This window comes from Capronia coronata, assembly GCF_000585585.1.
Source record: "Capronia coronata CBS 617.96 chromosome Unknown acBCG-supercont1.11, whole genome shotgun sequence".
Classification (NCBI taxonomy): Eukaryota; Fungi; Ascomycota; class Eurotiomycetes; order Chaetothyriales; family Herpotrichiellaceae; genus Capronia; species Capronia coronata.
Window position 1 is genome coordinate 51,071 of NW_006912903.1, and position 23,468 is coordinate 74,538.

Below are 23,468 nucleotides of genomic sequence, written 5' to 3' on the forward strand. Positions count from 1 at the left end.
GGGTTCAGATGGATTGGACTACTGGGGTGGATTGTGAGGTCTCTCCATAATGTGCTTCAGCTTTGTTAGAATAGGATCGAGACGAACGATACAACGAATTCAGACGATGCACGTCCGCAGGTGGACTTTGATCTTGGAATATTTCACTCCCTTGCCGAGTTCTCTGAAGCGGCAGCCTTGCTCCCTCGAATTGGCAGCACAGGCTGCGTTGTCCATGGATGACTAAGCGGTGTAATAGCAGCAGATCGTAGTGCCACTTCTTCGCTCACCACCAACCAATTCACGCCCCTCCGCCTTGCTCCGCTCAACGTCTTGACGGTTGCCTTCCTCTACTCTGTAGATGCTCATCTCAGAAAGACTGGCTGTCTTCACCTAATCCGGCTTCATGGAAGCCAAACTACTGCGCAATGTCCCGGCGCACCATCGGCGGCGGAAGGGTTTTGGGAAGCGGTAGAACCCTGGGACCGCCTGTTCCTCCGCCAAAGTCGACCTCTCCTGTTCCCGCCCATGTCCTTTCTCCGTCCGCCTCGAGCCTATCCTTGAACACGTCCCCAAGTGAGGCTTCCACTCCCCCTTCTTCCGACACACAAGATATCGCCGCTCGAATATCGCTAGATCATGGAGCTCCGGGTTTGTCCATGGCAGCCGCCGCTGCAGGAGACCGTTTGGTCTGCCCGATATGCAACGAAGAGATGGTCACTTTGCTACAGTTGAACCGACACCTGGATGACGCACATAAGGAGATAGAGGAGGAGCAACAGGATGAAGTCAAGGACTGGTTCAAACAACAGATGGTCAAGGCGAAGAAGTTTCAACCATTGGCCGTGCTGAACCAGAAACTCAAGGGATTGGACGTCTTCGAGTCGAATCATGATCTTGCCAGAAGTATTACTCCTACCCCGCGCAGTGACTCCGTTGCAAGAGAGGTCAGAGACCTAAGTACTCCACCACCGCTACCCCCACCAAAGCCCGTCGCGGCCGTCATTGATCCGGACGACGTTATCACCAAGCAACACTGGCAGAAGAGAACCGGGCATGATGTCTGCTCGGATCCAGCATGTGGGAAACGGCTGGGTGCCACGACGACAGGAATCGTCAATTGCAGGCACTGTGGCAAGCTCTTCTGCGAAGAGGACACGATGTATCAGATGAAACTGTCGCGGTCGGCCCAACATGAACCGGTCCGAGGTCTATGGTATCGGGTGTGCGAGACGTGCTACAAGAGTCGGGAGGGGTATATGGACAGACATGGTCTGGAGCGAGACCGAATGGGCGACTTCGAGGCCGTGAGGCGGAACAGACTCAGCCACAAGGAAATGGAGGTCTCCCGGTTGGAAAAGAGACTGTCAAGGCTCACGCATCTGTTGGCCAATCCGCCGGACGAGATTCCACAACCCACTACTAACAAGAGATGGTCACTGAACTGGGTCCAACCGGATCCCCGAAAGGCACTGGAACAAAGTGTCGTGGCATGGCAAAATGACGCCGAGATCCAACGATGTCCATACTGCCAGCAAGAGTTCACCCAGTACACATTCCGTCGACACCATTGCAGGACCTGTGGGAAAGTCGTCTGCGGCGATCCGGTTACCGCGTGTTCGGTCGTCGTGGGCCTCAATGTCGCAACAAGTATGTTTTCTTTTGGAGGCCACTATCCTTTCTAACCCGCCCATACTGATGTTTTGCTTAAAACAGCTAACACCCGCCTCTCTCCAACAGAAAAGTCCCCACTGGGCAACACCGTCGCTCTGGACATACGGCTCTGCAAAGACTGCCATCACACGCTGTTCTCCCATCGAGACTTCCAAGCGTCCTTGACTTCACCTTCGATAGAAGCGTTCGCACGCGCATACAGCAATCTTCTGCAGTTCGAACGCGGGATACGGTTATTACTTCCGAAATTCCAAAGACTCATCCAAGCTTTACAAGACCCCGACCAACCTCCTTCCTCATCCCAACTCACGGACGCCTCGCGCACGCGCCGACGGCTTATGGACGCATTTACGCAATACGACATTGCAGCGCGTCGGATCCGCGACATGCCCAGCCAGTCGGCGACGCAGCTCAAACTGCAAAAGGCCATCTACCAGAATGCCACTCAGTTTCTTCATCTGCACATGCTGCCTCTGAAATCGCTCCCCAAGGTGCTCAAACACGCGACCCCACACGGAAGCGGAATAGGTAGCGGTGTGAAACCAGACGCCAGCAATCCACGCGCCTCTCTCGCCGTGCTCAACCGCAACCACATGCGCAACGATAGCAGCTCGAATATCTCCGTCACCAGTTTCGCCTCGTCGCGAGTCAGCGAGCTCGAAGCCGAAGAGAAATCGCTGCGCGAGCGTCTGATCGTGCTGGAAGAGCAGAAGTTCATGGTCCAGGAGATGATCGCCGACGCCCACCGGCGGCGCAAGTTCGACGAGGTCGCGGCTCTCGCGGGCAACGTCGAAGATCTCAGCGCCGAGATTGACCGGGTGCAGAAACTGGTCGATAACCTGCGCAGCGAGTTTGAAGGCGTCTATACAGGTTTGTCTCCTGCCAATGGCCTGGGCAGTGGTGTCAACAGTCCTGTACGGAAGGCTTCGGATATAGGCACGAGTAAGCTGAGGGCTGGAGCCGAGAATGGATGAAGCATGAGGCGTGATGCAGTGACTTGGTAAAGAAGATATCTTATTACGATATTGTATGACACTCTAGTGACCTGGTCTTCTCACGCCATGGCGCTGGACAAAGGAGACAATTAACGAATTGGCGTTTGCTTTCGGCCGCATCTCTGTTCACTCATGAATTGATGTCCATACTTCAAGTTTCTCTGCTCTGCGCTTTGGGATGAAAGCTTGAAGTTTGAAAGATACGTATTTATCGTAACTGCCAATTGTTTCAAGTTCGGCTTCATCATCATCATCATCATCATCAACCTCCCTCTCCAGCCTGCCTGATCGCTTCTTCCAAGACAGCTTTCAACAGCTCATGATTCGCTCCACGGACCATGTTTTGGGTTCTGGCGTCGTCTTCGTCTTCGTCCTCGCCCCCGCCTTCATCTTCACCCTCTCGAGTTATCCCATCAACCATCTCCACCGGCTTCCACGCGAACTTCAACCGTCCTTCAGTCGAAATCGCATATGCGCCAGTAGAGATTCTGGAGATGCGCATTGGCGGGTGTTGGGGTTGAGATTGAGTAGTAGTGGTGGACTTCTTCGCTGGGGCCTGGTTTACTTGATAATCTTCCTCAGATTCCTCTCTTTCGTCTTCTTCGCCTGCTTGGGAAGGATCGTCGTGGGTTGAGGTTTCATTGTTCTCTTTATTATTATCATCGATAATTCGGTCTGTCGGCGGCGGCGGAGGATCAATATTCAGCCCAGTCCTATCCAAGATCCAAGATGTCAACGTGGCCATGAAGTCCAAGTCCGTGGGTCTATCTGACATATTTTGGTCCTGTTGGTCTCCTCTGCCACGTGCCTGGTGTTGGTGCTGGTATTGTTGTTGTTTGTCTCCTCTGCCACGCGCCTGGTCTTGGTCTCGGTCTTGGTTTTGGTCTGCTCCATCCAATCTCCTCCGATACAGCAGCCCAACCGTACGCGAAGGGACATTAACATCGAGACTTTTCAAACTCGGCGCCACAGGCGGTGCGAACGAAACAGTAAGTCTGACTGTCCCGATGACGGATTCGAAAACAGAGCACCTCGTGTCCGCTGTCGCTCTTCCTCTTCTCCCCAACAAGACGGCGATCGACGTGAGATATCTCTCCAGAGTCGTCTGGATGAGCAGTGAAGGCAGTTTGAGCGGAGTGATGGGTTCCGTCAGAGCGAAAGTGTCCGCAAGGTACCTCGTCAGCGCTTTGAGAGCGGATGGCGAAGACTTGGAAAGTAGGACAGCACCGTTTCCGAATGAATTTGATGTCATTGATGTCGTTGATGTTGTCGTTATTGTTGGTCTTCTCGACATGTCTTTTTTCGACGGTCGGCCTCCTGTCCGCGTACGAGGACGGGTCGGGGCTTGTTGGTCTTCACCGCCTACGAGATCTGCAGTGTATATGATGAATTTGTACGTAGCTTTGTCGTAGACGAGTGATATGATCAGTCCATGATAATCACTCGAAGTCGAAGTCGAAGTCGAAGTCGAAGTCGTTGGCGCATCATCTCGTTTCCGCTTTCTGCCCACGACACTTCTCCTCTTTCCGGGGGAATGGTCGTTGCTCCACATCCGCAGTCTTCGCCAAGTACATTGTTTCAGACCGCCTAGCTTTTCTCTTTCTTCCTCTTCTTCGTAGCGCGGACGGTCTTGGCCGAGGGATGCGCGGAGTGCCTCGGCGTGGGCGGAGAGCTGGGTCTGCTGGTCGTCTTCGTCTTGATCCTCGTCCTGATCAGAGAGCGATGGGGTCAAGAGATCGTGCAAAGAGGGTGTGAGACGACTGATATGGTGCAAGAGCCAGGAAGTGTCGTATAGCGAGTCGTCCATATTGTCATTACATAATATTGACGGCGTGGGTGGTGTTGGTGTTTGATTTGCGACGAGTTCAAAGACGCGCTGCGTGGGCTTTTGAACGCGTCGAGGCGCGATATCTCGTGACAGGAGACGCGCGATCACGTGAAGATTCGCTACTAGTACATTCCTACCTATCCTTATCTACATTCTCTAATGTGTTCGCTTAAGTCACCCATGAGCATATAAGCATGTGCCAAAGATTCCTAGTCGGCGAAGTAAGAGCCCCAAACACGCATTGTATCTGCTGCAGTGCTTGATGCCAATCACATCAATCCACAAGTTCTCTTCATCAATCATTATACACACATAATCCGACAACGTTGGCCCAAGTCTCTCATGCCATGACTTTGACATAGATGAACAGACAATTGCCGAATCTCCGCCGCCATGGGGTCCTGACCAGTTATATATCCAAGTCGATCCTCCTGGAGAAATCAAATACCAGATCCTCGCCAATCCGTCGGATTTCTCGGCATGACCACAGCAAACGCACACATTCCATCCGGCTGTTATGAATAATAGGGTGGCCCTGTACACCCAAGATATTGACTACAGGTCCAGGAGTCCCAGGCACGAGTACCTGGAAGTCAAGTCCTCTTGGAGGCGGCCCCCTAGCGAGCGTGGACCTGTTACATCAGTTCCATCGTCTCATCTCGTATCCGGTTCAATACTCCCCAACCGTGCCAGTGATTTGTGCTCATGGATGTGCCATGTATCCGCTTGTGAGTTGGCGCAAAGATATGACACCGGTGACTCCGGTTCCGAAATGGCTAAATCCATGTGTGCTGTCTGCTTCCAAGAGACTGGCCCATCATTAGGCGCACGGGCGTCATTTCTGCTTGCTGCTGCTGCCGCCGAGCTCGTCAGGATGCATACGGTCATTGCGGTCCTCAGTAGTTCTTTGATCCTTCACCTCTGCATCCCATTCCGGCGCTTCGATCTGCTCCCTTATGTTGATGTAAGGAGAACTCGATCCTGAAGCGGTCGTCTTCGGCCTGACTGCTAGAACTTTCCCATCCGGCAACGTGACTTGCCGAAGCGCCGGACGGCTGGTTTCGAGGTACGTGACCATTGAAGCTGTCGAAACACTTTTTGAACCATGCAAGGACATTGTCTCAAGTGCAGAAGTTGGATCCCGGTGTCCTCGATCTGAGCCCCGGAGTTGAGCAATGGAGTCCTTGTCGGCGTCAATGTCAAACAAGGAGTTCAGCCACACGAAATCCTCCACATTGGTGAGCGTCAAAGAAGCACAGTGTTCCAGTGCAAGAGTCTCCAACCTGGCAGATCTCGACACCCCTCCATTGGCCGTCCAGTCCCTGGCTGCACCACCGAGGAACTGCACAAACCCGACATCCACCCCGGCGACATTTCGTAACGTCAGATGCCGTAACCTGGGATTCTTCTCCACCCATTTCTGCAACTGCACACTCGTAAGACCCGCGCGCTCAACCGTCAAGTTCTCCAAGTTCCTCAACTTCAAGTTCGATTCGTGTTCTTCACCAATACCTGCCAGAGCGTCCCATATCGGACTGGCCTGAAGGTAGTGGGACGATGTCCAGTAGTGGGCCGGTAAACATGAATCGTGGAGATAACGATGACTGAAGTTGAGATGGAGGTGCCGGAGGCTAGGGAAGCCGGTGGCGAGGATTTCAGTCAGTGATGGCGAAACAATGTCGTAGATGTGCAGAGTCAAAGAACGGAGATGGCCAAGGCTGGGCGTGGACAGAACGGAGCAAGCAAGAGCATTCTGAAGCTCAAAGAGTCGCTCGCGGTGCTGAGCAGGGGTGACAGGAGGTGGGCCCGAACTTTTTCGTCTCTTGGTGCCGATCAGCGGCACCGGAAGCGGAGACGGGACCACTATCTGATTATGAGCGGGAGAGTCGTAGTCCAGGTCTCCATATATGGCGTCTGTCTCCTCAAAAGTAGACGAATTCAAGAAGGCCAGCACACCATGGATGCGTCGAGGAAGAATGGCGAGCTGAAGGTTCTGCACGGCCAGACCGGCGGCCAGGTAATGTCGTCGGGAAGTTTGCCCGAAACCCAGCAAAGTAGAGATGGGAAGATATGTTAGGATGTGATGAAGGATCTCTGGCGGGAGCGCCGAGATATGCGGCAACGACCAAGCCATTTGTGTTGAGGCGCGGATCTGGGGGGTTTTCAGAAGACCTGTTGATAGAATGGCAGACAAAATAGTAGGACTAAGACAGAATAATAAGACCTGACAATCAGACTCACAAGAATGCGGAGGTCAACAGTCACTGATGACGATGTACAAGTTCCACACTGCTGGACAGCGGGCATACTCTGTAGGCACAAAGCTAAGAGGAGAGTGTGAGCGATGAATCCGATAGTGGTGGCGCAGGACAAGGTATCGAGTACCACGAGCCAGCAGAGTCCTCGAGATGCCAAAGGTCAAACCGCCCGTGCCTCACATATTGACAACTGCAGCTGGCAGAAAGGGAGCCCACACAAAGTTCGTAACCAAACTGCCGGGACGTTGTGAGAAGTCAAGCTTGGGATGTGTCAGTCGTGAGCATCGCCATGGTTGGTTCCTTTGCAGCTCGAGACGACATAGCAAATGATAGCCTTTCACAAAAGGGGGGGAAGCTGTGCCAAACGAGCCCAATCGGCGGGCTTCAGCAGACGATGGCGGTGCAGGTACCTTTGCAAGGGTTGGCTTGGTTGGTTTGGGTTTTCCAAGGGGAAGGGCTGTATATGAACCAGCATGTGATTGAACAGACCGGAACGCAATTGCTGGCCTGGACGATTGTACATGCTGCCGTCCGAATCACAATGGTCAAGTCTTGTCAAGTCTTGTCATATGGCATATGCATATGCATCATTTTTGACAGCCCGAAGAGACCAGTCGCAGCAGAGGGGCAACTCTCTGCCAGTGACTTGAAGCGTACAGAACCGACCCGCGGGGGCGGAGAGGTGTCACCTGTCGCCGAGGATATCGTCAAGAGCTCCAGGGACCAAACACGTCGTCCGCGAGGCGCTGAGTTGACAAGAGTAATACAAGACGTGTTTTCCGCCTTCGTCGCAATAGTACTACATTTGATTCAACATTGCATATGGCCACCAGAGACGCAGTGGTTGGATGCCTCGGTGCGCCCCGGACGGTCGGGCGGTCAGGCGGGGGACACTTGGCGTGATCTGGCGGGTTCAAGTTTGAGACGAAGAGAGCGAAGGCCCGTTGTGGTGCCGGTAAGCGTGGACCGTCGAGCCGTGTAGGGAGCAACAAGTTGGGAGAGCACTCTGTAGTACTGACAAAAGGGGGGTTCTATTGGCGGACAGCCATCTCCGATTCAATGGGCGATTGGGTTAAGGCTGTCCTCCGTTGGGGGTTCTTCAGCCGCTGCTGGCTTAGACTGAAAGTTGGCAGCTGATTGACCAGACCAGGCTCTGTGGTCGATTGCACACGGTGAGAGAAATGAATGACCTTGAGATGTAAAGAGAGAAGAAGATCCAGGTCAGAAAGAAAGAGTCAAGTAGTTCAAAAGATCGCAGGCAGCAAGCAGCATTATGGGAGTCGATGCGGTCACGGGAATATGAACAAGTCACGGGACTGCTCTGCCCCTTTTTCCCCAGCCACTGAGGCAATACCTTACCACATACTCACTCCTCTGTAGGACTGCAGTACATACTCTCCGTGTACCCAGGACAGCCATGTAATCCTTTCAAGTGATCGTTCATCATTCAGTCATTCACTCATCATACTCGTAAAGTCGTTGACCATGCCTATCTAGAACTCCCGTTGCCAAAAGCCTTGTCAGACATTACCATATGCTTCACCTCAGCAGCTCTTGAACTCGCCTCCCTGCCCAAAACGCCAGACACAACATACACAAAGACATGTCCCAAAGGAGTGGGAAGTAGTGATACCATCCATCATCTCCTGAACCACAGGACCACTCAGTGTCTCCATGCCGTGCAACTCCGTCCTTCGACCTTTGTGTCAAGTCACAGAGACAACCAAATATCCTCCTCATCCGCATCTTGCACACTTCGATGTACAATGGCGTCAGATTCCTGCTGAATTTGGGCATTCTTTGCTTTCCCATGTCTCATCGTGTCTCTGTCTCTGTCTCTATCATCGCTGGACGGCACCAATGATTCACGGTCTTCGTCGTCAGGCCGAGCAGCTTGTTCATGGGATGCCCCTTCCTCACCAGGCTGAACGAGTTGCTCAGAGGCGATCCCTCTCTCACTCGGCTGCAAGAGCTGTCTAGGGATTTCTCCTTCACCTTCGTATTCACTCGGCTGAACAAACTCAAGTGGTCGACGCTGTCGTACAGCCTCAGCACAACCCACAGCCATCATTTTCAAACGACACTTCCGCGCCTCGACCACCCTATTCCAGTGCCGTTGCCAGGCTCTCTGAATGACCACGGCCGCTCTGGGCCCCCTACTCGGCTCCAGCAATCGTGAACAGAGAAAGGCAAGCGCCGCCAGCACGAAATCCCGGTCGAAAATCCGTCCACATCCACGACCGCCGCCAGTTTGCGAAGACGTGTCAGATGTAGTTGTTGAAAATAGACCAGCAAACTGCTCGCTGCAGCCAAGCTGTCGTAATCGTGCGCTGAGAGGAAGTCGTCCTCCACCTTGGGTTTTGCTAGACCTCGCGTCACCGTTCTTACTGCTGCTGCTGCTGCTGCTGCTATTGTTGACAATAATGTATCCCTCATACTCGTCCACAATAGCCTCAAACACCCGCGTGCCGGCAAAACTCGTGGTCAGATTCGTCACCACCAATCCATTCTTGGCTGCGATGGCTTGAGCCCACGACTTCAACAGCATCTGGTAGCGCGCAGGTTCATCTTCGTCCTCGTCATCATGCCACAATGTGTCGAAGAAGTCGTTTTCGTAGGTGTTGTTTGCATCTGCATCTAGACTTCGACAGAGTCTCTTGATCTCTCGCTCCACATCATGCCAGTCCACGAGCCCACCTAGGCCCCATTTGCTGGTCAATCCCCAGAGCAGTCTGACCGTCTTTTCTCGATAGCCATCCACGACATCCTCGGCTTTTATCTCTTGGATCACCGACGTCATTCCCCGGACCCCTTGCAGCGCGCTGAGGGCGATTTGGACATTGTACAGTTTCGTGGCTCGACCAATGCATGGGAGCTTGAGATGTTGAGACAGGGGCCAATCCTGTTGTCCTTCGTCAAGAGAGAGCAGTTCTCCGGTCGGCAGGAGCACCGTTATAGTGGAGTTGGGGTCTTGCGAGTACTCAAGAGACTGCGATGCCGATGGATACAATAGCAGTTCCACCAGCCTCGTCAGTCGCACCCCATCGCGTAAATCGACCGCCAGATTGTTGATCTTGTAGTCGTATTCCTCGAGAGGGTATTGTGAATGCGTGACACGGTATCCAATATGGCTCAAAGCTCGGATGGGGTCTCCAGCACTCGGGTTCAGTAGCTGAAACAGAGCTTTGACGACATCGATGGAGTCCTTGTATGGCGACACAGTCTGGAACAGACATCCGCTCACCAGCTGGTCTGAGGTGCTTTTGGTGATATCCAGAAGTCTGATGAGCATTAAACTCCGAAGCATTGTTCGTTGATAAGACCGTGCCGCTCGATCTGTGCCGTGCTCATCAGGTGTGCCATCCTCATTTCTGATCAAGAATGTCTCGATGAAGCGTTGCAATCTCTCTCGCGTCGCACTGTCTCCTGTGCTTCGCCTTACGTCGGCGACTCGCATTTGGCGACCAACCACTACCTCCAAGGCAGCTTGAAGATAGGACAAATTGTATGTCTCCAGCCACAGGTCCGTGAACGCCTTTCGTCTGCCGATATCGCTGCTCAACCGTCCTGCCCCTTTGAGAATATCTGACGGAACGCTCAGGGCGCCGAACATCAACGCGGCTTGTAGTCGCCTGTAGAGCATCGCATGTTCGGCATTGCCGTACCTCTCCAGGAGCCGGATTCTCAACATGCCATCTTGCAGTGCTGACGGTCCTGGAGAAGACGCTTCGAACAGGTTGTTCACAAGCTGAGTGATGGAGATTTCCTGGTGATTTAACCAACGGTCCTCATACATGGAGGGAGTGGCCAGGTCTTCTGTGAGGATTGGATAAGCGTCAGCGATCGGTTCTGTTTTGACACTTGGGACGATGAATCGGGTAGGCACAAAGGGCTTTTTGAAGCACACTTGGTCCTGGATTTGCACACGTGGGTTGACTGTCGGACTTGTTTTCTTCAGCCCGGCCGGCAGAGAGGGTTTGACGCGGGACCCCGAGTTCCAGGTAGGCTTGACGCCAGCGCGTTGGGAAGATTTCCTGTCGATAGTCCTTCCCATAGAGCTAGCGGTGGGCTCATGTAGCTTGGACACCTTCTTTTCTTCGTGGTCCCGGGGTTGAAAATGATCAAGTACCAAGCCAGAATCGAATCGTTGCGCGTGACCACCTCTTCCACCATGGTTGATCGGGATTGTGTGGTCATGTATCAAGTCATGTTCGAAGACCTGTCCCTGCGCCTTGCAAGTAGAGACGTTCCGACCAGACTTCTCATTATCCACACCGTCGTACCCAGGTGGGATGTTCTCCTTTCCACCACCCTGCCCGAAGCGATCCTCAATGACAGTACTGCCCTGGACATTCTTCCCCAAAGCATGTAAAGGCACCCGCTTTGGAGACACCTCCATCATCGATCTCCGGGGGTGTCTCTTCTTCGCCATCTGCGCCGCAATACCCGTCATCTCAATGTCCGACTCCGCTGACATGGAGGTCGTCATCCTGGCATCCAAGTCCTTGATCGGACTAAAGATGCCCATGTACATGCTGGGCATCGTGGTGTCGTCAATGGGGATGAAGATGGTGCCCCGCCGAGCAGGCTTCAAAACGGTAGTGGGAGCCAGTGCCAGTGTCAAACCATGCTCTTCGGGCAAGGATGGTAGTGGTCGCTCCGTCTTGATGGGTGGTCTTCGTGGTACGCCGCTCAGTCTGCGAGAAGTATCTGGTAATTGTGGCATCATATGACCATTGTGTAGCTGTTTCACGCTCACGGGCGTGGCTGTTTCCCGCGGCGCATGACGATTTCGGCCCTCATCTTTCAACACAAGGGAGGTTCCAGACTTCGAAGCATGAGGCTGCCGCGAAGCCATCGTAGAGGAAAGGTCAATATTCTGAGCAACAGATGGACGTGCCGCGGCTGCCCTCCTCGCAGGTTGCGCCAGAGCGATCTTCTTCCTACCGGCACCGGGTTCACCATGACCACCACGCCCGCCTAATTCGGCATCCTCGTGAATTGCAAAGTCCAATGCATTCTTCTGCCCTCTCTCCTTCCCAGGCGCGATATGTTGTCTCCGTGGCCGGGTGTTTCTCAAGGATCCTCCAAAATCCGCAGTGAATTCGATGTTCGCAGTCGTGTCATCACCGGCCGTGCTCAGGATGGAATCGCGAGGATGAGTGGGTGGTAGCGGACACGGCGTTGCCGTTGTTGGAGGATGTCGGTACATCTTGCTGTTCCGGAACTACATCAATGTAGAGTGGTTAACCATTGAGAAAATACGAAGTCGTACCTGCTGATATGTCGAGATCAATGCGCTGGGAACCCGACGCGTTGGTGAAGAGAAAGTCGGGGAATCTTTTGTTGACGGAAATGGTTGCGAGGGGCAACGCCAACAAGTACAGAATACGTATTGAACGGAGTAACACAAGAACATCTGCCATGTTCGACTCGAATTCACAGTGCTACAAAGATGCGCCAGAACTGGCGAAGGCGAGTCGAGTCCTTAGATAGTTATATCAATATTTCTGGATAAATTTAACCCTTTCTATCGCCGTTGACCTGAGCAACACATGTATCTTCTAGACATCTAGAAACCCAACGCCATCGCTATGCCATATACCATATGCTCGCTTGAAGAAGTAAAATAACTCACAAATAAGATCCTCCCCACTAGCTCAACGTCACATTCAGCGTTGTCGGTGGTATTGTCAATGTTGTTACAATTCATCTCTGCTCGGAAAATGGAAATCCCAGGATCGGTCAGGAACAGGGATTCCCAACCAGTAGTTCCACAGCCGGTTCATCTCCATGACAAAAATGGCGAACAGCTTGAACGGCATCTCGATCCAGCTTCGCAGAACCATCCGGTACGTCCGCCAGACCAGGTCCCATTCCATCCAGAATTCCTCCGAAAATGTTCGCTGCGGCAACGAGGTTGGCTGCTCGTCTAGATCGTCATCGTCCAGAAACTCAAAGTCTAGTGTATCCTCTGCAGACGTTGTTCCTTGCTCATGAGCCTCCGCCTGAGCCTGAGAGTCTCCGGTGACGGGGAGAGGTCCCTGTACATCCAGCACGCTGAGGTCGCCGGTGTTGACAGCGACACGGAACTTCTGAATCGCATCCACACTGTGGCTGACACGGGCAAGAGTATTGACAAGTGCCACGAGCTCTGTTCGTCGCAGGTGCGGATTCTCGCCATTCTTGTCCTCGTCGAACTCGAACAAGATCTTCAGCGCGGCACCGTAGCCCGCTGTCTGAACTTTGCCCCAGAGCCGACACTTGTCACAACCCACACAGTCCATCAGTCTCGACACGTTCCTGAACCGGTTCCGGAAATCCTCCTTGAGATCCATGACACCTGGGTCCTGGAACATCACACTCTCATCAAAGGTATGTGGTCCTGCCGCCGCTTTGTCGGCCAGCGCTAGGACTTTTTGCTTTGTTTCGAAGTCCTGCTCCGGATCCCCCGAGCAGAACGTATACGATTCAAGATGCTTTCGTGCCTTGGCAACCGCTCGCGTGAGGAGGGCGTAGTTGAAATAGATGTTGGATACGCGCTCCGGGTGGGTATGCAGCCGCTCTTTGTAGCAATCGACGTTGTGGAACCAGGTTCCGGTGGTCTGGTTGAAGTACTCCCAGCACAGATGGGTCGAGATCGAGGCATGCATTCCACTGACGATGCGGTAGAAGGCACGTTGCTCCAGACACTCATCGTCCAGCGGGTATAGATCCTCTCCATCGTCCACGTGCTGTCGTCCATACTCTTGAAACACATTCTTCAGATTCTGCGCCGCCTGCAATGTCTTGGACCGCAGTGATCCACGAGGCGACTTCGCTGAAAAGCAGTTTTCCTTGTATATGGCGTCCCAGACCTGCCGGGCACCCATGCCGGAGTAACCAGTGTACCTTTCGGTGTTGTTGACCAAGCTCACATAGTCCCCCTTACCGGCGGCACCCTCGTCATCAGGGATGCAGTAGTCCCTCTCGTCACATTCGTCGTCCTCTTCCACCACGCAGCTCTCGTCCACGTTCTCGCCTAGCTGATATTGCAGAGGCCTGTTGCTCGGCCTTTCTCGCCGCTGCGCTCGCCCAGGGTGTTTCGCCCGCGCCCCTTCCAGTTTACTCAGCTCTTCTGCTCGCCATATCGGCGGGATGGCACTTTCATCTTCTATGGTGTCCACGGCGCACGCACGGTTGCCGCACATGGAGTTCTCATCATTCCAGAAGGGACAGGCTTTATTGTACAAGTTTAATCGATAGTAGGCGAAAAAGTCCGTTTGTTGCGTTAAATCGTCCAGCGCCGGTTCTAGTTGGGCGTGGAGTCTTTCGAGATCTGAATAAGATGTGCAGGCATCGGAAACGATCGAGTTCGGATCTATGGCACACTGAGACTCTGCCGTTACGCAGGATGGGTGTAGGAAGAGGTAGAAGGCAAGGAAGAACTGAGAGGCGTGTCGGAGGCGCATGTTGGCGACGTCGGTTGATAGCAGTACGGATGACAGTCGACAGGTCTAACGAAAGGAAGGGAAGAATGTACAGAGAAGAAGCATCGAGGTGGAGGAAAGATGTAATTGTAATCAGGCTCCGAACGGGTGAAAGTGAGACAGTCAAGAACAAACTGGCCACATTCTTTCGAAGGAATCCCGCACCGCAGCCAATGATATCGGCAGAGAAATCTGTTCTGGGATCTGGTTGAACCACTTCGAAGAGCGAAAGGTTTGCTCTGAACAGGTGGCAGGAAGACGGAGACAATAGCAGATACACTGTGTTCTCTGTCAGGCCATCATATACTCTTTTTATTGTACATTGATTGCATCGTCACTAATCATAAAAACAGATCTCACGCCACTCATGTCAGTCAGTCAGGATCTCAACGGTGGCTGTGCTGCCTACAGCCTACAGCATTCACCCTCACAATCCCCTACTGTCCTATACTTTCTATACCCCTGAACACCCTGAAATACAATCACCAGTCAATCCTTCTCTGCGCTGCTACACCCACCGCCCGTGTTGCAGTCACGTTGCCTGTTCCTGGCATTGCACCAATCGTCTTCGTCGGTCGCAGCCCCTTGTTGAGTCCCAATTTCTTGTCCAGACTGGCAAACGGGTTCGGTTCCTCTGCCTGCTTCACAACGTATTTGCTGGTTCCAAGCACATTGTCCAGCTCTTGGACCGGCGGCAGCTTGAGATAGACCCAACCATCGTCGCGGTCCTCGGCCTCGAAGGTCGCGATGGACATGCTTGTGTCGTTGGAGCAAGATCCGGCCCCGACATCCTCCTTGTCGAAGTTGACCTCACCGTTGAGCTGGAAGTTTCGCTTATGGTATGGACAACTGACGTAGAGTTTGCTCTCCTTGCAGTCTGGTGCGGTGTTCTCGCCCACCAACCCGTCGGACAGCCCAAATGTCCTCCGATGGGGACACATCTGTTGGCTGGCATAGTATTTACCCTTCAGCTTGAAGATGGCCAGTTGCGTATCCCCACGGAGGACTGTTTGTGAAGACCCAGTCTCGACATCGGCGAACTTCTTTGCCTCGACCATGGGTTGCCACGTTAGACTGGTCCATCTGGTCCCTTTGAAATCCTCATGCACGGACTCCTTGGGCCAGTATGCCGGTCGGGATTGGCCTCGCTCTTCGACCTTCTCGACGGCCGGTTCCCGGTTCTCCGCAGAATTGGCAAATTGCTGGAAAGCCTTGCGTTTCTCCGGATCATTCAGAGTCTCGGTCCATTCGCAGAAGAACGTGCCCACCAGTTCCTGCATCTGTCTCTCCAATTCGGCGCAGATGCCGAGCTTGTCTTCCAGTATCACTTGTCGAAGATATTGAATGCCGCCTGGTAGTTGTTCAATCCACCTTGCCGTCCTCTGGAGCTTGTCTGCTGTCCTGATGTAGAACATGAGATAGCGGTCGAGGATGGGGATCACATCGTCGGGAGGAACATCCTTGGCCAGCAACTCGGAGTGCCTCGGTGTGGCTCCGCCATTGCCGCCCACGAAAACGTTGAAGCCCTTCTCGGTGGCGATCAGGCCAAAGTCCTTGTTTTGCGCTTCGGCGCACTCGCGAACGCACCCGGACACTCCTCCCTTGATCTTGTGGGGGCTCCGGATCGATTTGTATCTCTCCTCCAGCCTGACAGCCATACCGACCGAGTCACCGATCCCGAATCGACACCAGGTCGTACCCACGCACGATTTGACGGTTCGGAGGGATTTGGCATAGGCGTGACCCGACTCCATACCTCCCGCCACCAGTTCGGACCAGATGTCCAACAGATCTTGCTTCTTGGCCCCGAACATGTCAATCCGTTGGCCGCCGGTGATCTTGGTGTAGAGCCCATACTTTTTGGCGACTTGGCCGATCACAATCAGCTTGTCGGGGCTGATCTCTCCTCCAGCCACCCGCGGGATGACAGAGAAGGTGCCGTTCCGTTGGATGTTTCCAAGATAGCGATCGTTGGTATCCTGTAGTCCGTGCATTTTCTTGTCCATCACATGCCTGTTGAACATGCCGCTCAGGATGGATCCGACAGCTGGTTTGCAAACTTCGCATCCCAGGCTATCGGGGTTGTTGCCAACTTCCCGCATGACCTCCCCAAAATCTTTCAACTTCTTGACGTAGATGATGTTGTAGAGATCTCCCCGGGAGTAAGAGAAATGAGGACACAGATGGTTCAAGACTTCATTGCCCATCTCTTTCATCGTCTTGTTGAAGATGGATTGGACAAGAGGCATGCAACCGCCGCAACCCGTCCCGGCTTTGGTGCAAGACTTGACCTCTCCGATCGACTTGCAGGAGCCGTCCTTGACCACTCCAACTACGTCCCCTTTGGTGACATTGTGACAGGAGCAGATCTGGGTGTCATCGGTTAGATCGTCGGCATCTTCATCGCCCTCTTTCGACGCGCCGATGATGAACTGCGAGGGTGGGACGTCCAAGGCTTTCTTGTTCTTGACCATGGGAACCAATTTGACATAGTCTCTGGTGTCACCAATCATCATGCCACCGAGCAAATACTTGCCGTCCATAGTGAACAGGTATTTCTTGTAGACGGATTGGAAGGGGTCCCGATAAGTCAGCGCTTTGACTGCTGGGGGTGGCGGACCGTTCGTGAGGGTCTTGACCTTATCCTGGCCGACAGGATCTTTCTTTTCTTCACGTTTGACGTGTCGCTTTGGCAGGTCCTTCGGCCCATCTCGGTCAGCGAAGAAGTCACCAAAACTGGCCACTTCCACACCGAGCAGTTTCAGCTTGGTGCTCAGGTCCGGCCTTTTGAAGGTCCTAGGACTGTGCACCTTGGCTTGTGTGAGGTTGAAGGATAGGACATCGGCTTGCTCAACCCCAGGTGCGATGAGACCGAATGTCTGGTTTTCCCAGCTAGCGCATTCTCCGATGGCATAGATGTTTGGGTCGCTCGTTCGCAAGGAATCGTCAATGATGATGCCGCCGCCTCGATCAGCACATTTTAGTCCAGCGTTTCGCGCCAGATCGTCCCGGGCTCTGATGCCGATCGCGAACATGATGCAAGAGCACTCCATCTCCTCACCGTCCTCGAACACGATGCCCTTGACAGCGTTGTTGTCATCGGTCAGGATCTTGCCCACCCGTTTGCTCAGCATAACATCCAAGCCAAGCTTGCGAACCAGTTCAACAACCATGCCGCCAGCATCGGCATCCAGCTGTCGCGACAGAACCCATCGATTTCTTTCGATGAGCTTGACTTGGTTGAATTCTTCCAGGTCCATCATCGCCTTGGCTGCCTCGAGGCCCAGAAGGCCTCCACCAACCACACATCCCGTCGTTCCTTTCACCGTGGCAGAGAAGTCGATCAACTTCTGCAAATCTTCAATAGTCCGGTAGACGAAGACACCCTTGGCGTCATGTCCTGGTGTGTGCTTCGGGACAAGAGCATCAGAGCCAGTGGCAAGGACGAGCACATCGTAAGGGACGGTATCTCCTTGTGAGGTCGTGACCACTTTTTCCTGTGGTTTGATCTCGGTGACCCGAGTGTTGAGGTGGTAGCTGAACGAGCCAGGCGGATGCCCCTTGTACCATGATTCCGGATTGAGATAGAGAGACTCGACCTGTCTGTGCTGGAAGAAACTGGTCAAACCCACCCGGTTGTATGCCAGGTGTGGCTCCTCGCCAATGACCACGACATCGTACTCCCTCCTTTTGGCGTCTAGCTTCAACAGTTTTTCTCTGCAAAAATCCAATTAGCTATTTCTTCGGTATGAGATTGAAAGCTACCACCTGGGCACTCACACGAAGGCTATTCCAACCATCCCCAATCCGACGACAACGACTCTCTTTCTGGGGCTGTCTTTGGGCGAATCCTCCCCAATCACCTCCGCCCCTGGAGGTACCCGGCTGATAGCCATCCCCGGTGAAGATGTTGACCACGACATGTCGCTGTGAAGCGTTAGAGAGTGCGATTTCACACGATATGCAGGACAGCCTGTGGACAGGTTACTGGCAACACAATAATGTTTACGGGTATTTCATGATGCAGATTTACGACAACCGGGGAACGCAGAGGGCCAACGACGAAAGTGCGAAATGGGTAGGCAATAATAAGATTGGTAGATGAAAAGCCATATCAGTCCAGCCTTCGAGGGCCTCTGACGCCACCGCTGGACAACATGAGTCCGCGGGAATGAAGCAACATAACATTCTTCGACCAACAGCAAAAAAGTGTTTGCTTATCAGGGGAGGCTCAAGACCGCGGGGACAGGCTAAGCATCTTGAAGCATGCCCCGGCAGTGTAGGACCAATGGATATGGTCGCATTGTCATTTCATGTCGTCAATTCAGCTGCCAGAGAGTACCAAACAGCAGAGGACTCGATCTCAAGCCGGGATGGTTGAAGATCAGTATTTCCACGGGGGTCAAGGGACAAGAAGTGGAGCAAGCAATCGAGATGACCTTTCTCCGAGATAAGGAGCGTAGATGATTCAAAGAAATGTAGTCTTTCAGTCTGAGTGGTGGAAAGACGTTGAGATAAGATCTCGCCCGACCCACCACCAGCGTCACGTATCGTATGCGTGTATTTTTGGTTTTGGCACGTGACTTGGGTCCACCGCGCGGGTTGATTTTTTACTATCCAGATTTGTTTCGCCAACGACACGCCTACCAGGTGGTTGGCAGATATAGCTTGATCCCAGAGGATGAGCCAAGGGTTGTGCCCATACCACTCGGGCCTGCTTCCGCATCGCAAGGCCAACGTACATAGTCATCAAAAGAACATCAGTTGGTCATCGCTCCATCCTTGCTCTTTCAGAGCTTTATGCATGGCCTTTTCCATCGCTTCAGGACCGCAAATCAAGACCAACGCATCATCCGTGCGTGCACAATTGTCCTGAACCAGCTGACCTGTAACCCGTCCTCGAAGGCCGGTCCACTCATCGGTCGGTTGTGTAAGGGTGTGCAAAATGCGGCACCTTTCTTCATTCCCACTTGAAAGTGCGTCAAGCTCTTCCTTGCAAAGGATATCTTCAAACAATCGGTTCCCATCAAAAATCATACAATGTGTGTCGTCGTCAGGGTTTCGAAGAACCGCCCGGAAGACCTGGTAGATGGGCGTGATTCCGCTCCCACCGCAGATCATCAGAAACGATTTGACGTGTTTTTGCTTGCCTTGGATCAGGCAGTCACCGTTCCCAAGATACTCGAATTTTCCAATGGGCCCTTTCATCTCGATGAAGTGGCCAATGGGAAGCGCATCCATCGCTTGGGACATCTTGCCCCCCTTGCCTCGGTCGTCGGCGAAGTAGACCTTGACCAGCATCTCCATGTAGCCCTGATCGTTGATTTCCGAGATAGGCGTGTAGCTGCGGATGATGGTTTCCCGGGTGGCAGGGTCGCGAAGTCGGACCATCAGATGTTGTCCGACAGGTAGTCCAAGCCGCTGTTGTGGATGCTCCAGCCTGTATGTGAAAATGCGTGTGTCCCAGGAAACGATCTTCTTCGCATAGAGAATGGCTTTTTTCCATGCCTTGGGGTTGAGAAACGTCTCCGAGCAAGTCCCTGATTGATCAGGCTCTGTCTCGCCCTCGGTGAGAGCGGTTCTGGCGGCTTCGTCCAATGACCCAATATGATATTTCGGCATCATCGCTTTGGCCGTTTCGCTGTGTATTGCCATGAACTCTTCAGTGGCGTCGAGGCCTGCGGCCGAAATGATGCTCTGTGCTCCACCTGGGTGCTCGTCCAGGAATGCCGTGCCGTCGTACACTTCGCCATTGACGACGAACCAAGGTTGTTTTTCAGTGTCATGTTTCCTGAGCTCGTCAATGGTGATGGGATTCTTCAAGCCTTCCTTGACCATGGAGATCTCTTCGGGTTGTGCCTCTGGCGGTGCCTCTTTCTCCTCACCGTCAAGCTTCTCGCCCCAAAAGCCGTTGGCAAGATTCCCTCCCGCCTTCTTCACCCTTTCCATCCAGCCACCCGGGATCAGCGCCGGCTGCGTGGGGTGTTCAAAGCGGAGATGGTCGCCTTCCAGCGTCACAGTCACACGGAACCACGGGTTGTTCATCATTCCCAAGACGGACCAGTACATATCTCGCGGCTGCACGTTCATGCTTTCGTCCATCGCGCGGACAAAGATGTCCTTTGATGCAGAAAGCTCGCTGATCGAGAGGTTGATCGACCAGAAGCACCAGCAAAAGCACGTCTCTCGCCACGACATATCGAGTTGACCGCCGAACAGGGTCCTGTCCACCTGTCGATAACGGTCCTCGGGGTACTCAATGTCCGCCAGTCGCCAAGTCTTCCCCTTGTCCAGAGTGATTTCCACTCGCGTTATGCGCCTGCCTCCACCACTATATGCATAGCCCCTCGTTTTGTAAACCGGAGGTGTGTCAGTCAGGCATATCTTTTCCTCGTGCTCAGGATAGCAAATCGCTGAGTTCGGGTTGAGATCAAAGATGGCATATCTCTCGTCTGTCCACCACTTCGGATTATTCGCCGACTCCTCGGGTGACACCATTGTTGGCAACACCCGGTTGTCATATATATGATACCAGTTGTCGCTCGGGCCGTCCGTGACAATCAGCTTCTTCAGCCACTTGACCGAGCGCCCGCCAATTTGTCCAGGAATCACGGCGCGAAGAGGCTTTCCGTGGTCGGGTCTCAATGTCTCGCCGTTCATTTTATACGCCAGCATGAATCCTCGATTGGCGTCCAACGCCCAGTTCAGTTTCACCGATGTCCCATAGTATCCATTTGGTAACTTATCGGCGCCTTCCATACAGATGTACTTGGCCCCACGCTTCGGCTTGGCTCTCCTGATCACTTCGGACATAACCACACCGGTGAAGAGGGCTGTCGAAACGCCGGCAGCTCCCCAAGAAAACCCCTTGGTCTTGCGAACCACGTTCTGCTCTTTGCGCCGGTTGCCTGCACAGACCAGTGTGATCGGATATGTCACTTGATCATAATCCGTCATGAGCTGCTTCAATGATATGGTCATGGGCTTTTCCACCAGTCCTTCCACTGTGAACTCCCAATCCACGATATCTTCATCCTTGACTTGTGGCACAGGTCCATGGTTTCGGACGTAAAACAACTCTGGGCTGGTCAGAAAACCTTCGTTGAACAGTTCCGTAAGAGGAGCTTCGACATTGAATGGATGGACGCCCGTCAATCTGATCAGCCTGGGATCTCGCGGTACATGGTGGTCTGGTGTCTTCAGGTCGACATCTAGTATCTGTGTGGGGATAGTAGTCGGTGGTGGGAGTGGTATTTCAACATTGTCGTCCTCAGGATTGGAGATGCTGTCATCAGTTGGAGGAGGCGTTGGAGGGAGGATGTCTTTGGGCTTTTGATTGTCTAGTTTCTCGATTTGTTCTGGTATTCCCTGGCTATCGGTCTTTGGATCCTCCATGGTGTCGCAAGAAAGTCAGGGTTCGATACCAGATCTATGTTAATGGCGAGTTCTCTCCTCCATATTATGGGAATATGCGCCTGCAAACCAGCAGAACACGACAGCGTAGGGGAAAGAAAAAGGAACAAGAACAGCAAATACCTTTCAGTCAGTAACTCCAATGAAGTGGGCTATGGACCCCTTCAAGCGGACAGACATGATGACGCTACACTTTCCGTGTCGCCTCCAGCAGCAGGTCAAATCGAAGTGCAGACGTGTGAAGATCCGCGGGTCGTTGTGCAACCAGCTTTGTGTGTTGTTGCGAGGAGATGTTGCATCTTCCGCTTATCTATGCCCCCATTCCCATTGCGGCTAGTCTCGTCATGTTGTAATCTCCTTACACGCCAATACGACAATACGTCGCCTTCATCATCCAACATCAGTTCGGCGGATAGGAAGCGTAGCCTTGCCATCATGGGTGGTGATCACTACTGCCAATCTATCACCTTTTGTGATAAATCGCAGCTTTCCATCAAAGGCGGCTCTGCGGAGCTTCAATGAAGAGGGATCGCTGAGTACCCATGTGTCGGTTGAGAGACTGAGCTCTTTCATGCCTGTTAGGCTTCCCAAAATGTACATGACTAGGTCAAGCTCTGCAGGAGTCCAATTGAAAGTATTGTCACGACAGCGTTGTGATGCCACGTCAAGTAGTGATTATCACTGCTGCTGGTGTAGTTTGTACCTCCCGTTGGTCTCCTAGTAATCAGTAGATTTCTCCAGGGCTGACGGTCACGTGACGCCATTTTCTCAGAGAACTTTGCGCACGTGACCTCCCGAGAATTTGGAGACTCGGTGCAACTTTTTTTGACCCTCGAAATCACTTCAAGTTGTCACTTGTCACAGTCTGCCCGAAACTGACTGACTGCCTTTTGAAACTGGTGCATCTCTTGAGACACAAGGGCATCAGTCAACATGCCTCAGAACGAGTATATCGAGCGGTGGACCAAGCAGCACGGCAAGCGGCTGGACCATGACGAGCGAGTGCGGAAACGAGAAGCCCGAGAAGGCCACGCTCAGTCCGAAAAGGCACAGAACCTTCGTGGACTAAGAGCGAAGTTGCACCAGAAGAAACGACATGCCGAGAAGATACAGATGAAGAAGGCCATCAAGGCCCAGGAAGAAAAAGATGTCAAGTCCGCGGCACCGAACGAACCCTCTTCCACCCCTCTCCCCAACTATTTGCTCGACCGGTCACAAGCGAACCATGCAAAGGCGCTCTCGAGTGCAATTAAGAACAAGCGGGCAGAGAAGGCGGCCAAGTTCTCTGTGCCTCTCCCGAAAGTCAAAGGGATCAGCGAGGAGGAGATGTTCAAGGTGGTCAAGACGGGCAAAAAGACGGCGAAGAAGAGCTGGAAGAGAATGATCACCCAGCCGACGTTTGTCGGTCCAGACTTTACTCGACGACCGGTCAAATACGAACGCTTCATCAGGCCGATGGGTCTTCGATACAAGAAGGCGAACGTGACACATCCCGAACTGGGAGTGACCGTGCAGCTTCCCATTATCAGTGTCAAGAAGAACCCCCAAAACCCTCTGTATACGCAGCTGGGCGTATTGACGAAAGGAACTGTGATCGAAGTCAATGTTTCAGAACTCGGCCTCGTCACGACTGGTGGAAAGGTTGTCTGGGGCAAATATGCTCAGGTCACGAATGATCCTAGTCGAGATGGATGCTTGAATGCTGTTCTCTTGGTTTGAGAACACACATCGTTCGCTTTTATGAGAAACATACCCTGCTTGCTGCAATTGTTGCATATGGTATGTGGTATTCGCCACTACCAGACCCAAGTCATATCTCCCGAACCTGCAGCCTTCATATCGCTGTCGACGG

At 53.1% G+C, this 23,468-nt stretch overlaps 8 protein-coding genes across 8 annotated transcripts; 2 read left to right on the forward strand and 6 right to left on the reverse strand.

Moving 5' to 3' along the window:
- Window positions 1-407: 407 nt before the first annotated feature.
- Window positions 408-2,627, forward strand: A1O1_08798 (uncharacterized protein; the record flags this gene model as incomplete). The annotated part of the gene is made up of 2 exons (XM_007729656.1): window positions 408-1,629; window positions 1,696-2,627. 2 exons carry the CDS (start codon window positions 408-410, stop codon window positions 2,625-2,627), a joined length of 2,154 nt encoding a protein of 717 aa, XP_007727846.1.
- A 283-nt stretch (window positions 2,628-2,910) lies between these two features.
- Window positions 2,911-4,455, reverse strand: A1O1_08799 (uncharacterized protein; the record flags this gene model as incomplete). The annotated part of the gene is made up of 1 exon (XM_007729657.1): window positions 2,911-4,455. The coding sequence occupies one exon, from the start codon at window positions 4,453-4,455 to the stop codon at window positions 2,911-2,913; it is 1,545 nt and encodes a 514-aa protein (XP_007727847.1).
- Window positions 4,456-5,311: 856 nt separating this feature from the next.
- Window positions 5,312-6,610, reverse strand: A1O1_08800 (uncharacterized protein; the record flags this gene model as incomplete). The annotated part of the gene is made up of 1 exon (XM_007729658.1): window positions 5,312-6,610. The coding sequence occupies one exon, from the start codon at window positions 6,608-6,610 to the stop codon at window positions 5,312-5,314; it is 1,299 nt and encodes a 432-aa protein (XP_007727848.1).
- Window positions 6,611-8,445: 1,835 nt separating this feature from the next.
- On the reverse strand, window positions 8,446-11,946 carry A1O1_08801 (uncharacterized protein; the record flags this gene model as incomplete). The annotated part of the gene is made up of 1 exon (XM_007729659.1): window positions 8,446-11,946. One exon carries the CDS (start codon window positions 11,944-11,946, stop codon window positions 8,446-8,448), a length of 3,501 nt encoding a protein of 1,166 aa, XP_007727849.1.
- Window positions 11,947-12,436: 490 nt separating this feature from the next.
- Window positions 12,437-14,185, reverse strand: A1O1_08802 (uncharacterized protein; the record flags this gene model as incomplete). Its single annotated transcript, XM_007729660.1, has 1 exon — window positions 12,437-14,185. The coding sequence occupies one exon, from the start codon at window positions 14,183-14,185 to the stop codon at window positions 12,437-12,439; it is 1,749 nt and encodes a 582-aa protein (XP_007727850.1).
- A 500-nt stretch (window positions 14,186-14,685) lies between these two features.
- Window positions 14,686-18,099, reverse strand: A1O1_08803 (nitrite reductase [NAD(P)H]; the record flags this gene model as incomplete). Its single annotated transcript, XM_007729661.1, has 2 exons — window positions 14,686-17,920; window positions 17,984-18,099. 2 exons carry the CDS (start codon window positions 18,097-18,099, stop codon window positions 14,686-14,688), a joined length of 3,351 nt encoding a protein of 1,116 aa, XP_007727851.1.
- An 853-nt stretch (window positions 18,100-18,952) lies between these two features.
- On the reverse strand, window positions 18,953-21,598 carry A1O1_08804 (nitrate reductase [NADPH]; the record flags this gene model as incomplete). The annotated part of the gene is made up of 1 exon (XM_007729662.1): window positions 18,953-21,598. One exon carries the CDS (start codon window positions 21,596-21,598, stop codon window positions 18,953-18,955), a length of 2,646 nt encoding a protein of 881 aa, XP_007727852.1.
- A 951-nt stretch (window positions 21,599-22,549) lies between these two features.
- Window positions 22,550-23,335, forward strand: A1O1_08805 (ribosome biogenesis protein n; the record flags this gene model as incomplete). The annotated part of the gene is made up of 1 exon (XM_007729663.1): window positions 22,550-23,335. One exon carries the CDS (start codon window positions 22,550-22,552, stop codon window positions 23,333-23,335), a length of 786 nt encoding a protein of 261 aa, XP_007727853.1.
- Window positions 23,336-23,468: the final 133 nt, after the last annotated feature.